The sequence below is a fragment of the Staurois parvus genome, unplaced genomic scaffold (assembly GCF_062004578.1).
Source record: "Staurois parvus isolate SC_StPar_1 unplaced genomic scaffold, SC_StPar_1.0 ptg000574l, whole genome shotgun sequence".
Taxonomy (NCBI): domain Eukaryota; kingdom Metazoa; phylum Chordata; class Amphibia; order Anura; family Ranidae; genus Staurois; species Staurois parvus.
Window position 1 is genome coordinate 6,879,548 of NW_028318370.1, and position 13,707 is coordinate 6,893,254.

General features: G+C 43.4%; 1 protein-coding gene across 1 annotated transcript in view; it reads right to left on the bottom strand.

Moving 5' to 3' along the window:
* Positions 1 to 13,431, bottom strand: part of POU2F1 (POU class 2 homeobox 1) — a 105,644-nt gene extending 92,213 nt beyond the window's left edge. The window contains exons 1-2 of the mRNA XM_089691943.1: positions 13,373 to 13,431; positions 11,071 to 11,171 (exon numbers count right to left, since the gene is read on the bottom strand). Coding sequence (XP_089548069.1) covers positions 11,071 to 11,171; positions 13,373 to 13,427 — 156 coding nt within the window. The 5' untranslated portion in view covers positions 13,428 to 13,431. The remainder of the gene's footprint in view (positions 1 to 11,070; positions 11,172 to 13,372) is intronic.
* Between the last annotated feature and the right edge of the window lie 276 nt (positions 13,432 to 13,707).

The window sequence follows — 13,707 nt, forward strand, 5'->3', positions numbered from 1 at the left end:
TATGGCTGACCTGAGTATTGTCAATGATAATCTGGAAGTGCAGGGTTATTGATGGGACTGACAAAAGTACCCCATGCATTGCAGAGATTTTACAGGGCGTAGGAGGGTGTGGAGGAAGAGTTTGACCAATATGGGGCATAGAGCAAGAAGAGGCTGACCAACAAGACCATAGAAGCCGTGGTCACTATTTGAATAAGTGAGTACCGGGGGTGTAGGGAATCCCTGAGCATCTAGAGAGAACATAAGCAAGTAAGCACACAACTGAAGATTATTATTAGTCCAATCATTTACGGAGTGCTAACAATTTACACAGCGCTTTACATACTACATTCATACTATTCCCTGGCCTCAAGGAGCTTGCAATCTAAGGTCCCCATCTCATATGAATACATATACATACTAGGGCCAATTAGGACAGTTTGGACAAGGTTGGGAGCCTGATGTTGCTGCCTCGCAGGTTTACTACAATGATTTCCATCTTCTACAAGGATTTCACAGGTATTGCGTATATGCAGGGGGCGTACGCACAGGGGTCCCAGAGGTCGCAATTACAACCCAGCCCCATGCTCCAGGGGGACTGTGTGGCCCCCCTGTATACGTGGATAGGAGGGGCAGCAGGGGCGGCATATAAAGGAACCGATCCCTTCCATTTTTACTCCTGCAGCCACTGAAATGGAGGGGATTGATTCCTCTACATGCCGTCCCTGCTATCCACCTCCTGCTGTGATTGGGCCACTGTGTGATCAACTGCCCCCCCCTCATCCCCCTCAGTGCTGATGGTTTCTTTCCTCCCTCCCCTTTCCTCTATGTGTTAGGATGGAGAGCAGGGAATGTGCTGGTAAATATGTCATTTACTGGCCACTTCCTTGTCTTAATGAATAGAGTCAGTGGTCCGTAACGCGTTTACTATGCTTCAGTTCATGAATGAATGGAAAACTCCATGCAGAGCTATTCCTGTCCATTCATTCTGTGCAGCTGAGGCTGCAGAGATGGAGATGGTCCTCAATCTCCTTTCTCTGTCTCAAAGGTGAGATATTAGAGGTCTATTTAGATCCCTGATATTTCACCAAAGTCCTCCAATGTGGTTCCTAAAAAAAATGTAAAAATATTAATAAAATTGTAAGATAAATTAAATAAAAAAGGCAAAAAAAATAATGCAAATAAATAAATACCGACACCAGAGGCGGAACTATCGGGGGTCGCAAATGTTGCACTTGCAACCGAGTCCTGGCATTCAGCCCCTGTAGGAGGAACCCGGTCAGGGGGCATTTTATGGCTTCTTGCTCTGGGCCCTGAAGGTTCTAGTTACGCCTCTGGGTATATGCATAGTCACTTAGGTCCAAGCTGGACCAATATAACTTTGTATAAATTATTCATACCTAGAATTCTTCTTTTACAGGGTAACAACACTATTCATAGTCTTAGTCATGGGAGTCTTAGGTGGGGATGCGGTTTTAGATGGATTTTTACTAAGAGGCAAACAAATTAAGGTCCAACAATTTGTTAATTACAGTAACAGTTTTTTGTTTCTATTGGAAAAAAGGAGGAGAACTGCACTCTGGAAGCTGTGCCCAAGAAAAGTCAATTAGAGGGCAAAGGACTAGTCACCAGTGTAGCCTGTGGCTTCCCTTTAACTGATTTTTTTTCCCCATTATGGACTCTAAATATGGAGGCAACCATCTTGCTAAAGGCAGACTTTGCTTCCTCATGTCAGAGCCTCCAGTAAGGAGAACAGTAAGCAGCACCAAATCTCACATCTCCAGCAGCTCTATAGGGAGCAAACTAGTGACAGGATCCCCAGCAAATATGGAATCTTGATGGGGAAAAAAAAAAAAAAAAAAAAAATAAGGATCCTGTGCTGAAAGGAAGAGACTGTCAACAACATCAATGAGTAGACAAGATAACAACTTTGATAAGGAGAGTTTAATAACACTTTGGTCTATATGGATTTGTAAGTGCTGAAGAGTTGTGTTGCCTAGTATATAAATAAAATAGTGTGTGTGTGGGGGGGGGGGGGGGCACCAGCTGTTCAGTTGATGGATTGTACGCACTAATATCTGTTATTTCTTGTGATATAACAGAAGTAATCTCAAATAGCAAATTGCCTCTTTTTACCAACAGAAAATCTCTGCATTTTTGAGAGAAGTAAAGTGTGTGATGCAAGTAAAAGTACAGAGCGTCACCGGGTACAAACCTCTCTGGATACCTGGGAGTGTACAGGACACTGCGGCAGTGTGTATGTTTTTAGGAGCCAATCTGCCTTCTATAGAAAAACGCTAGAACTCTACTATGCAGGCCTATTGCTTGACCTATTAAATATAGTACAACAGTGACCCTGCTCATCTTCATGAAGGCCAATCCTATCCATACAGTCGGCTCTCCAACAACTGAAAAAGTCTGAAACGTGCCACCCAACCCAATATTGCACAGTGTACGTAACTTTGAAGCTGAACTCCAGGAATATAAAAAAGGGTTAAATGCCTGTCTTTGCTTAGAGTACCACAAGAAAATCACATTTACTTGCCTTATTCCTCACTACTGCAGGCTTCCTCCTCTCCGTGGGACTGGTCCCTACAGCTATTACTCATTGGTGCTCTGATATCATCATGTACAATACAGGACCAGCAGACCTACAGTGGGGATCGAAAGTTTGGGCACCCCAGCTAAAATTTTGTATTAATGTGCATAAAGAAGCCAAGGAAAGATGGAAAAATCTCCAAAAGGCATCAAATTACAGATTAGACATTCTTATAATATGTCAACAAAAGTTAGATTTTATTTCCATCATTTACACTTTCAAAATAACAGAAAACAAAAAAATGGCGTCTGCAAAAGTTTGGGCACCCTGCAGAATTTATAGCATGCACTGCCCCCTTTGCCAAGCTGAGAGCTGCCAGTGTCATGGATTGTTCTCAATCATCGTCTGGGAAGACCAGGTGATGTCAATCTCAAAGGTTTTAAATGCCCCGACTCATCTGACCTTGCCCCAACAATCAGCACCATGGGTTCTTCTAAGCAGTTGTCTAGAAAACTGAAACTGAAAATAGTTGACGCTCACAAAGCTGGAGAAGGCTATAAGAAGATAGCAAAGCATTTTCAGATGTCAATATCCTCTGTTCGGAATGTAATTAAGAAATGTCAGTCATCAGGAACAGTGGAAGTTAAAGCAAGATCTGGAAGACCAAGAAAAATATCAGACAGAACAGCTCGCAGGATTGTGAGAAAAACAATTCAAAACCCACGTTTGACTGCACGATCCCTCCAGAAAGATCTGGCAGACACTGGAGTTGTGGTCACTATTCCACTATAAAGAGATACTTGTACAAATATGGTCTTCATGGAAGAGTCATCAGAAGAAAACCTCTTCTACGTCCTCACCACAAAAATCATCGTTTGAACTTTGCAAATGAACATATAGACAAGCCTGATGCATTTTGGACAGCCCAGAAATCTCGAAGAACTGGAAGACTTTTGTAAGGAAGAATGGGCAAAGATACCTCAAACAAGAATTGAAAGACTCTTGGCTGGCTACAAAAAGCGTTTACAAGCTGTGATACTTGCCAAAGGGGGCAGTACAAGATATTAACTCTGCAGGGTGCCCAAACTTTTGCAGACACCATTTTTTTGTTTTCTGTTATTTTGAAAGTGTAAATGATGGAAATAAAATCTAACTTTTGTTGACATATTATAAGAATGTCTAATCTGTAATTTGATGCCTTTTGGAGATTTTTCCATCTTTCCTTGGCTTCTTTATGCACATTAATACAAATTTTTAGCTGGGGTGCCCAAACTTTTGATCCCCACTGTATATTGTAAGTGAAGCCCACCAACTACCCGGAGCGTCACAGAGAAGAGGTGAGCACCGGATGCTGGAACAGTGAGGGATACGAAGTAAAAATGTTTTTTTACTGACCGATTAGGTAAGAAGGAGCATCTAATCCTTGCAGTGCAGGGGAACCACAATGCAAAGGAAGGTTTTCCATATTCCTAGACTTCAGCTTCGAAGTGTATCTGTACAACGGGCAAATTAAAGTGTATGTTTGAGTAAAAACCGTAAATCTCTGCAACACATGTATGCTCTGGGTTTAAAAAAATGCTGCAGGTGCAGATCTGCCAGAAATCGTGGGAGCTCTTAACTTCTTGTGTGGGCTGACAATACATAGCCTGTGCTGCACTAAACAATTCAAGCAGTGTTGTCAGCCCTGCCAGTTCTCCTTCTCTCCTTTGCTGGATAATCAACAGGTATTTTTCTGTCGCCTTCCCCAGCAACACATATATTCTTTTTGCTCCCCTGCTGCTCTGTTTTGGTACTAAAATGGAACAAAAGATCCTATACCTCGCCCCCCCCCCCCCCCCCACGCACACACACACCACCACCTTTCCCTTCATCTTTATAACCATTTCGACTAACACTCTCAGGGAGAATGACTGTTTGCAACTGTAAAAGTGATCATTTTTACCAGAGATTTTAATTGTATTAAAGGCATTAAAAAAGAAAAAAAAATAGGGAACACCCAACACCCTTCCCTGGATTTTTTTGTGCTGTGTCATTGCGGAGATTCCCCTTTACTTCCTCTTGAAGACACAAGAGGTGAGAAAAAACAATTTCTCCAACAGGAAGATTAAAGTAAAACTAAAGGCAAAACTTTTTTTTTCATTTGGGATAGAGTAAGGGAGGATTATAACCCATCAAATATGTTTTTTGGAATCTGTGCCCCATTGGGGAAATTTCCCTTCACTTCATGTCCCATAGCCAAAACAGGAAGTGAGAGGAAATCCCTGCAAATTAAGCAAATCTATTGGGCCCCCCAGGTCACCAGCACTAGTGTCCCCACTTTACTTTTCTAGGGCAAACCCAAAACTTGGGATTTTCTTTCACTGATAATGGTAAACATGACAAATAGGGAAGGTCAGTAACACAGACCGCAATAAAAACCTGACAGGGGTTCTATTTAAGGATGTACCGATATATTGACCAAAATGGGGTTATGGGCATTTTGCCGAAAGGAAAAAAAAGGGTGCTGATAAATAGAATGCTGCATCCCATTGACTTCAATGCTAAATCGCGTCCCATCCACTTCAATGCTAAAATTGCGCCCGTAGACTTCAATGCTAAATCGCTCCCCGTAGACTTCAATGCTAAATCGCGCCCCGTAAACTTCAATGCTAAATCGCGTCCCGTAGACTTCAATGCTAAATCGCGTCCCGTAGACTTCAATGCTAAATCGCGTCCCGTAGACTTCAATGCTAAATCGCGTCCCGTAGACTTCAATGCTAAATCGCGTCCCGTAGACTTCAATGCTAAATCGCGTCCCGTAGACTTCAATGCTAAATCGCGTCCCGTAGACTTCAATGCTAAATCGCGTCCCGTAGACTTCAATGCTAAATCGCGTCCCGTAGACTTCAATGCTAAATCGCGTCCCGTAGACTTCAATGCTAAATCGCGTCCCGTAGACTTCAATGCTAAATCGCGTCCCGTAGACTTCAATGCTAAATCGCGTCCCGTAGACTTCAATGCTAAATCGCGTCCCGTAGACTTCAATGCTAAATCGCGCCCCATAGACTTCAATGCTAAATCGCGTCCCATAGACTACAATGCAAAATTGTGTCCCATAGGCTACAATGCAAAAACTGCCAGCCACATTAATTACATTCATTAAAAAAAATGTTTAAAAACAGTCCGTTTTGGTTTTTGGCCAGGTGCATCCCGAATTTTCGGTTTCGGTGCCAGAATTTTCATTTCGGCGCACCACTAGTTCTAATCCATCTCCACTCTATCCAAAACAAAAGGAAATTTTTGCCTGCACACTCTATTCACATTAGTGAGACTTGTGATGCACCTTTGGACAAAAAGTCACACCTGTCCCAATCTATGCGACTTTAAAAAGGTTTCTGCTCTACTTTGAAGCGACTTGAGTGCAAGAGAGTGTAAAGTCGCATACAGTTGCACTGGAAATCACGCTACTTTGGATTCGCACTACTCTGAACTGAGCCTTAGTTACACTTTAAATACCCTTTTGGACAGTTGTTACAGGAACATTCTTTCCTTCAGAGGATTTCCCCTCTATTTCCTGTTCTGGTGACAACTCAAAATCTTGGATTCTTTATTACTGTCCCAGTGACAATGGTCTCCTGGACAAACAGATGGTGACTCTCATGTGCAGGGACACAGACACCAATACAGCCCTGACAGAGGCACTGACCCCCCCCCCCCCCCCACCACCACCATTCTATTCATAACTACAAACAAGAAACTAAGTTTTGACTTGAGACACATTGCAGTGGCTGGGCTGATCTTTCCCTCTTCTCAGTGAAGAGACGTTAGGAGGTAGTGAGCTGTGCAAGTGCTGTGCAGTGGAAGAGTCATGCAAGCACAGCAAAGTGCTGGTTCCTCAGAGGACAGACAGGTGTTTCCCCACCCACTGCTCTCTATGACACATCTGCCCCATCTGGCTTGCCTTAGAAGAAGTCAGCATTAAATTCCAGTCACACAACCTACACAGAGGTTTGTACAATTCCCCCATGTTTGCTTGGGTTCCTGGTGATCCAGTTTCTCCCCACAGTCCAGAAAAACAAAAGGCTAATGGCCTCTATCTAACCTGCGTGTACGTGCGCCTGTGAGAATATAAAGATGCAACTTTTGTTTTTTAAACTCTCTGATAGTTGTGCATCAGACCTGATTAGCAGGGAAATCTGATTCCACAGATTGTATAATGACATAAAAGAAACACCCCCCCCCCCCTCCTCTGTTTCCAACAGAGACATAACCACTTGCCCTAGTCACTCATACACCGGCTGTCAGCAAGCAGGTAAGCAGTTATGGGCACTCTAATTTAAAAGCCCATGATGCAGAATTAATGAGTGTAAGTAACTAGTTGATATAAACAATAATAAAAACAATATTAAATATCAGTTTGCAAACTTGAAAACACTGAAAAAATTACACTGACAAAAAAACATAATGTAAGCGCCATTGGCACAGGACCTGAACAAACTGTTTAACAATAGGAGCAAAACAAGTGAAGTCCACTGACAGAATGGAGACGTTCCAGACCATCTGGTAGCTGCGGACATCTCCCTATCTCCCAGTGAAATTATGGCGGTGATCAGGACACTGGTATGGGGTATGGTGGTGATCAGGACACTGGTGTGGGGTATGGTGGTGATCAGGACGCTGGTATGGGGTATGGGGGTGATCAGGACGCTGGTATGGGGTATGGTGGTGATCAGGACGCTGGTATGGGGTATGGTGATGATCAGGACGCTGGTATGGGGTATGGTGGTGATCAGGTCGCTGGTATGGGGTATGGTGATGATCAGGACACTGGTATGGGGTATGGAGGTGATCAGGACACTGGTGTGGGGTATGGTGGTGATCAGGATGCTGGTATGGGGTATGGCACTGATCAGGACACTGGTATGGGGTATGGTGGTGATCAGGACGCTGGTATGGGGTATGGTGGTGATCAGGACGCTGGTATGGGGTATGGTGGTGATCAGGACGCTGGTATGGGGTATGGTGGTGATCAGGACGCTGGTATGGGGTATGGTGGTGATCAGGACGCTGGTATGGGGTATGGTGGTGATCAGGACGCTGGTATGGGGTATGGTGGTGATCAGGACGCTGGTGTGGGGTATGGTGGTGATCAGGACACTGGTATGGGGTATGGTGGTGATCAGGACGCTGGTATGGGATATGGTGGTGATCAGAACACTGGTATGGGGTATGGTGGTGATCAGGATGCTGGTATGGGATATGGTGGTGATCAGGACGCTGGTATGGGATATGGTGGTGATCAGGACGCGGGTATGGGGTATGGTGGTGATCAGGACGCTGGTATGGGGTATGGTGGTGATCAGGTCGCTGGTATGGGGTATGGTGGTGATCAGGATGCTGGTATGGGGAATGGTGTTGATTAGGACACTGGTATGGGGTATGGTGATCAGGACACTGGTATGGGGTATGGTGGTGATCAGGACACTGGTATGGGGTATGGTGGTGATCAGGACACTGGTATGGGGTATGGTGGATCAAGATCTTCTGACCCTTTGAGAGTGTGAAGAGATCTGTCTCCCCCTATTACTGATTCATTTGCATTTACACCTTGCTTCCATATACTGATCACCCAACCCCTTCACGTGGGCCGTCTTCTTCACTGGTTTAAACTATCTACTTCGACTCCTTTGTTTAATGTGAATTTCTTGTATCCAGCTTTATAAAAACGGTTTTACACCTCCCAGTCCAGAGGGACACAAGGACCATCCGGTCAGGTCCGCCTGAAAAACTGAGAGGCAGACCTGATCAGATTACTCGTCTGAAAAGGGCCGGACATGACTTTCTAGGATAACTAGAAAGTCATGTCAGGCCCTTTTTCACACGGGTAATCCGATCAGGTCTGCCTCTCAGTTTTTCAGACGGACCTGACCAGATGGTCCTCGTGTCCCTCTGGACTGGCAGGTGTAAAACGGGACTTGCATCTGTGTACACCTGTATACCTCCAATCCGATCATGTCTATTAAATAAGAAACAGAAGGGGATCCGTTCCCTTCCATTTAGGTGGATTGGATCTCAGGGTAGACAATGTAACCAGACAGGCTGAGTCCAATTACACCCGGCTGCCCATAGAGCAGAGCAGGCTCAGTCCATGTCCTCTCTGCATAAACCGAGCGGCACGGACCTGTCATCCACCCGCTTTGTTCTGAACAGCAGAAGATCAGCCAACAGATCCCCTGCAGATCAAATCGGAGTCCACCCCGTGTGAAAGGTGCCTTACTCGGTCTACCTTCATGTCATACAAATGTTCACAAAACCTATATGTATTTGCTTACGAAAATCAACAGACTGAATGGAAATAGGACTAAAAAGGCAAAACTCTTTTTTTTTAATGAATTTTTACTGAAAAGATTTACCTTCACTTCCTGCCCCATAGCCAAAACAGGAAAAGAAAGGAAATCCCTCCAAATTGAGGGAAATACCTGGTTGTCATCAGAGCTAGTGTCCCTATTAGATTTTGCATCTATTTCTGGTCTGGGGACAACCCAAAATTTGAATTTTCTTTCACTCTCAGCGATAATGGTAGACAGGACAAATAGAGAGGCTGACTCTCCCTAAAGGGGGCACAAACAGCAATAAAAATAAAATAAAATCCTTCTACACTCTATCCCAAAAAAAAAATAAAAAAAAAATGGTTTTGCCTTTAGTTACATTTTCGTTTTCTCTGTAGCTATACTGCATATTATACTAGCACTATCAAAAAGGAATCAAACGGTTCCAATAAAGATGCAAAATTCATCGTTTTGGCATTTTTAGACAACAGAATTTAGGGGAGTGCGCAGTAGATACTTAAATGAAACAGGTCTGGAGGTTTTACAATGGAAGAACACGCAAGGTCGTCTGGCTCAGTTTGGATAAAAATGAGGGAATTTTGAAGGTGTCCTTTTTTACAAAGTCAATATAGAAATATTGCAAATAGAATTTTGATTCCAAAAACTTCATAAAGCAAAAGCGGTTATTACTTAATGCTGAACTCGGGCCTTCCCTGCAGGTCTTACACAGTTGTACCGGCTCCTCTTCTGTACCGAAATGGCTTACTCTGATTTTACTGCACACTGTGAGCTTATGATTGTGTGCATTAGAAGCTGCAGAAAGTCAGATACAGCCCGCCTCACTTTCTGGCTGGTGGAGATCTAGCTTCATCTAGCCCAAATGTCTCAAACACAAGGCCCGTAGGCAGAATCTGGCCTGCCAGGCCATTTCATGTGGCCATCGCGATCATTGGAGAGAGGTGGAGGTGAGATGTGTATGTGTGAAAGAGAGCTGAGCCCTGCACACTGTACATAGCACACCTCTAAGCTCTTCACTCTGTATGTAGCGCACTCCTCAATACTGCACTCTGTACTTAGCACCCCCCGAACCCTGCACTCGGTATGTAGTGCACCCCTGAACTCTGCACATAGTGCATCCCTGAACTCCGCATATAAAACACTTCTGGCATCTCCTGCCCATTTAAGATACTCCACTGTTGGGTGCGGTTTGGCGGGGGCGGATTCCTCCATATCGAAGAAAACAAAAGCCCTGCATAAATTTATATATATAGTCTTACAGATACAACCAGCCCTTTGAGGACATACATAATGCTGATGAAATGGAGTTTGACACCCCTGATCTAGCCTTCGCTCCCCAGCCTGACTGTCCCTGGTGTGCCCCTTTCATTTATTAGTTTTAAATTTTTCCAATTATAGAAGCTCAGCATCAAAAATTACCACTGGAAAAGCAAAGGATTCTTTGCAGTAAAAGGGGTAAGGCTGTAGAATGTGGCAACAATATCGACAACGTTAGACTGGATCATCTTTCATCTTTTTTTTTTTTTTTTTTTTTTAAAAACAACAAAAACGGAAATATTTTAAACTAGAGATCTGATGCAAATGGCTTGTCAGTAGGAGTTTTATTTCCTGGCCACTAATGCCCTCCCACTTGACCAAAGATTTTAATTGTCTTGAATATATGACTAAAAATGTTACATTTTCAGAAAATTATATGGTTCACAAATTTGTATATTTGTGTGACTCATCGCTTACCAGACGGACCTGTGTGAAAATGTGCTGGACAACAAAAAAAATGGTCAAACTGTGGATGCTGATCTCTTTAGAAGCCATAGGAATAGGCAAATGAATGTAGAATTTAGGAGCCAGTAAGACCCATCTGGTGCCACCATGCACTGTCAAGGACCAATGCAATTCAACTAGGCACAGTTATGTGTTAGGAGTCTAGGTTATGATTTAGGCCCAGTCTTGTCTCCGCTACACCAGTCACATGTGTGGAAGCCGCATCACCCATAAAGGAGGGAAATGGAAGGCTGGGTGCTGACAAGACCACCATTCCAAAAACCTCCAGTGCAGTCGCACAGGTGCAAATTTGACTGACTCCAAATTTGGATGGAGTGCCTATATCATTCATTGATTTGGTATGAAAGAAGCAGTCAGCAGCAGGAACAGGATAGGAACCAAAGTCGTAGAATTGATACTTCCTTGACAAAGAACAGAAGCCTGTGCATCAGCGTATATTCTTACCTGGTGGAGGTGTCCGAGGAAGGCCTGTGCTTGGGCTGTCGTGATGGCCGTTCCGACAGGCACTGGTTGCTTTTGAAAGTCCAGGCCATTCGTTTGTGTGCCTGCAAAATTTGCAGCTTTTAGTATTGTGCTATAAGAACATGTAATTGTTTATACAGATGACAGAAAACACAAATAGACTATGGAAATCATGACCTGACCCATTCTAGGAGACCAGTTTCTAATCTCAATCTCAATGTGTCTGTATGATGCAGGTCCTTCTCTCAGAGCAAAAGGGCAGTGAGGGTTCTGTCAGTGTTTGGTCACACAGCTAACCCTCAGGCCTGCAAACTCCATCCTGGATTCAGCTGATTATTAGGAGTCATCCGAGTCTGTCAAATCAATTTTCTGTTTGACTAATAGCCAATGGATTGGCAAAAGAGTGCGTGGGGTTGGGTAATGTGATGTTACTGCCCTGCCTCTCCACCTTGTCCAATCAGAGATTGCTTTGCATTCATTCAGAAAATGCAGAACATTCTTTGACTGGTGCCTGTGCTAAGCACACAACTTGTGTTCTGAATGCAGCATGCCAGCCACTCAGCACTGGCCCCAGAAACAAATGCAGGTCACTGAAGTAATGGTGAACACTTCAGTGATTTCCGGCTTCCAGGGGCATCGGCCAGGTATGCTTTATACATAGTTACATTACTCCAAGCTGGAGCAACGTAAATGTGTGTAAAATATTCATACCTAGAATTCCTCTTTAAGCTCATCCCTACTGGTGATGTATACAAAGGATGGACAGGGTTTCATTTTTAAATGCACCTGTGCCCAAACAACCCTCACTGACCTCTTTAGCTGCATGTACTGTAGAGTAATTCATCCATAAAGATCACAACAGACTCTGAAGTCAGGTTACAAGTCAAACTGCAAAAATGTTTTTCTTTTTGTTGATTTTTAGGTTCCTTTTAAGTTTCTATGTTTTTAAGGTGGACTGTGGCAAGTGAGTGAAGACATTTTCCTGGTGTCAGTGGGAGTAAACAGTGCATCTTTGGCATTGGTGGAACAGTGTCCGATCATTGGTGCCAGTGGAAAGAATAGAGCCCCTTCACTGGTGTCAATGGGAGGAATAGTGCCCCATCATTAGTGTCAGTGGGAGGAAGTGTCCTGTGATTGGTGTCCGTGGGAAGAAAAGTGCCTCATTGTTGGTGTCAGTGGGAGAACTAGTGCTCCATTGTTAGTGTCGGTGGGAGGAATAATGCCCCATCATTAGTGTCAGTTAGTGTCTTACATCAGTAGGAGGAAAGGAACCCCAAGGGCCAGATAAGGGCAAGCAAAGGGCCGCATTTTGACGACCACTGCCTTAAAGTGTCATTATACCCACATCATTAAAAACTAATCAATAAATGTTGTATTAGCATACTGTTCATAATCACTCATTCACTAGGAGATTCATTTTCTGTATTCTGCAAAAAAAAACAGCTTGATCCTACTGGTCTCTGTCTCCCCCTCCTGTCCATGTCCTCACTACAGTTGGAGATTCTGCAGAGCAGTGTTGCCAGCTACTGCACATGCTCAGTTTTCATTGTACTTATTTCCTGAGAATTTCCTACCCATCACATCTGAGCAACCCATGTGACTGTGTGTCCACATGTGACTCTATAGAGTGGTAAATGCCAACCCACTCCCTCCCTCCTCTTCCATGCACATTAACCAGCTAAACATAATATAAGTGGGATATTACATCTTGGCTGATGGAGGCTTCACCTCCCTGTTACTCTAAGACACAGACTGGAGAGGCGTGACACAGCCCGTGACTTGCAGAAATCCGCCCACACCATGTTATTGCCATAAACAAAAAAAAAAAGATTTGATTTCAAATATATATTTGTATGACAATTTAAAACAGTTTATGGATATTTATTTTTACTCTGCATCCCAAAGGCTATTTTTTTTTATTTTGAACATGTGACCAGCAGCAGAGGAGTAGATGCTCTTCATGCCAGACAGGCTGGGAAAGCACTAGGTCATGTGACAGCTGTATATCGATTAGGAGAAAAAGATTTTTCAATTTTTTTTTTATTACGGTAATTACAGTGCAACCATCCACATACAGAAAGAGAAGGGATAATGTACATTAAACATACATTGTAGAAGTAATGGACGCTATGTTGGGGTGGGCTGAAACCATTTTTAATGCTTTTTTTTTTTTGGCAGGCATCAGGTCTGCAGTCATGAAAGGTACTTCCATCAGATACTACGTCAATTTTAAGTCCAGTTAATATTTATACGATTGCAGTCAGAGACACGCTCAGCTCCATACCTGTGTTTCCATCCCCGCTGTCTGCTGATTTGCTGCTTTCTGACGGATTATTCATTCTTGCATCTGTAGAAGACAAAAAAAAATAATGTATAAAAAAAAAAAAACAGCTCAATGGAGACCACAAACAAGTCGTTTATGGGAATGCACAGTGTGTACTTCCTGTAGAAAGACATACAATGTAGTGAATTGTAGACTGGTTAAACACAAAGGTCTTCATGTATAAAGGAGACAAGTGTCTGTCTGTCACCTTGACTCATTTGTTTAGTGTAGGGTTTCTAAATTTTAGTAGTCCACCCAAAAGTGGTGTTACAGTTAAGAATGGAGTCTGATGGGTT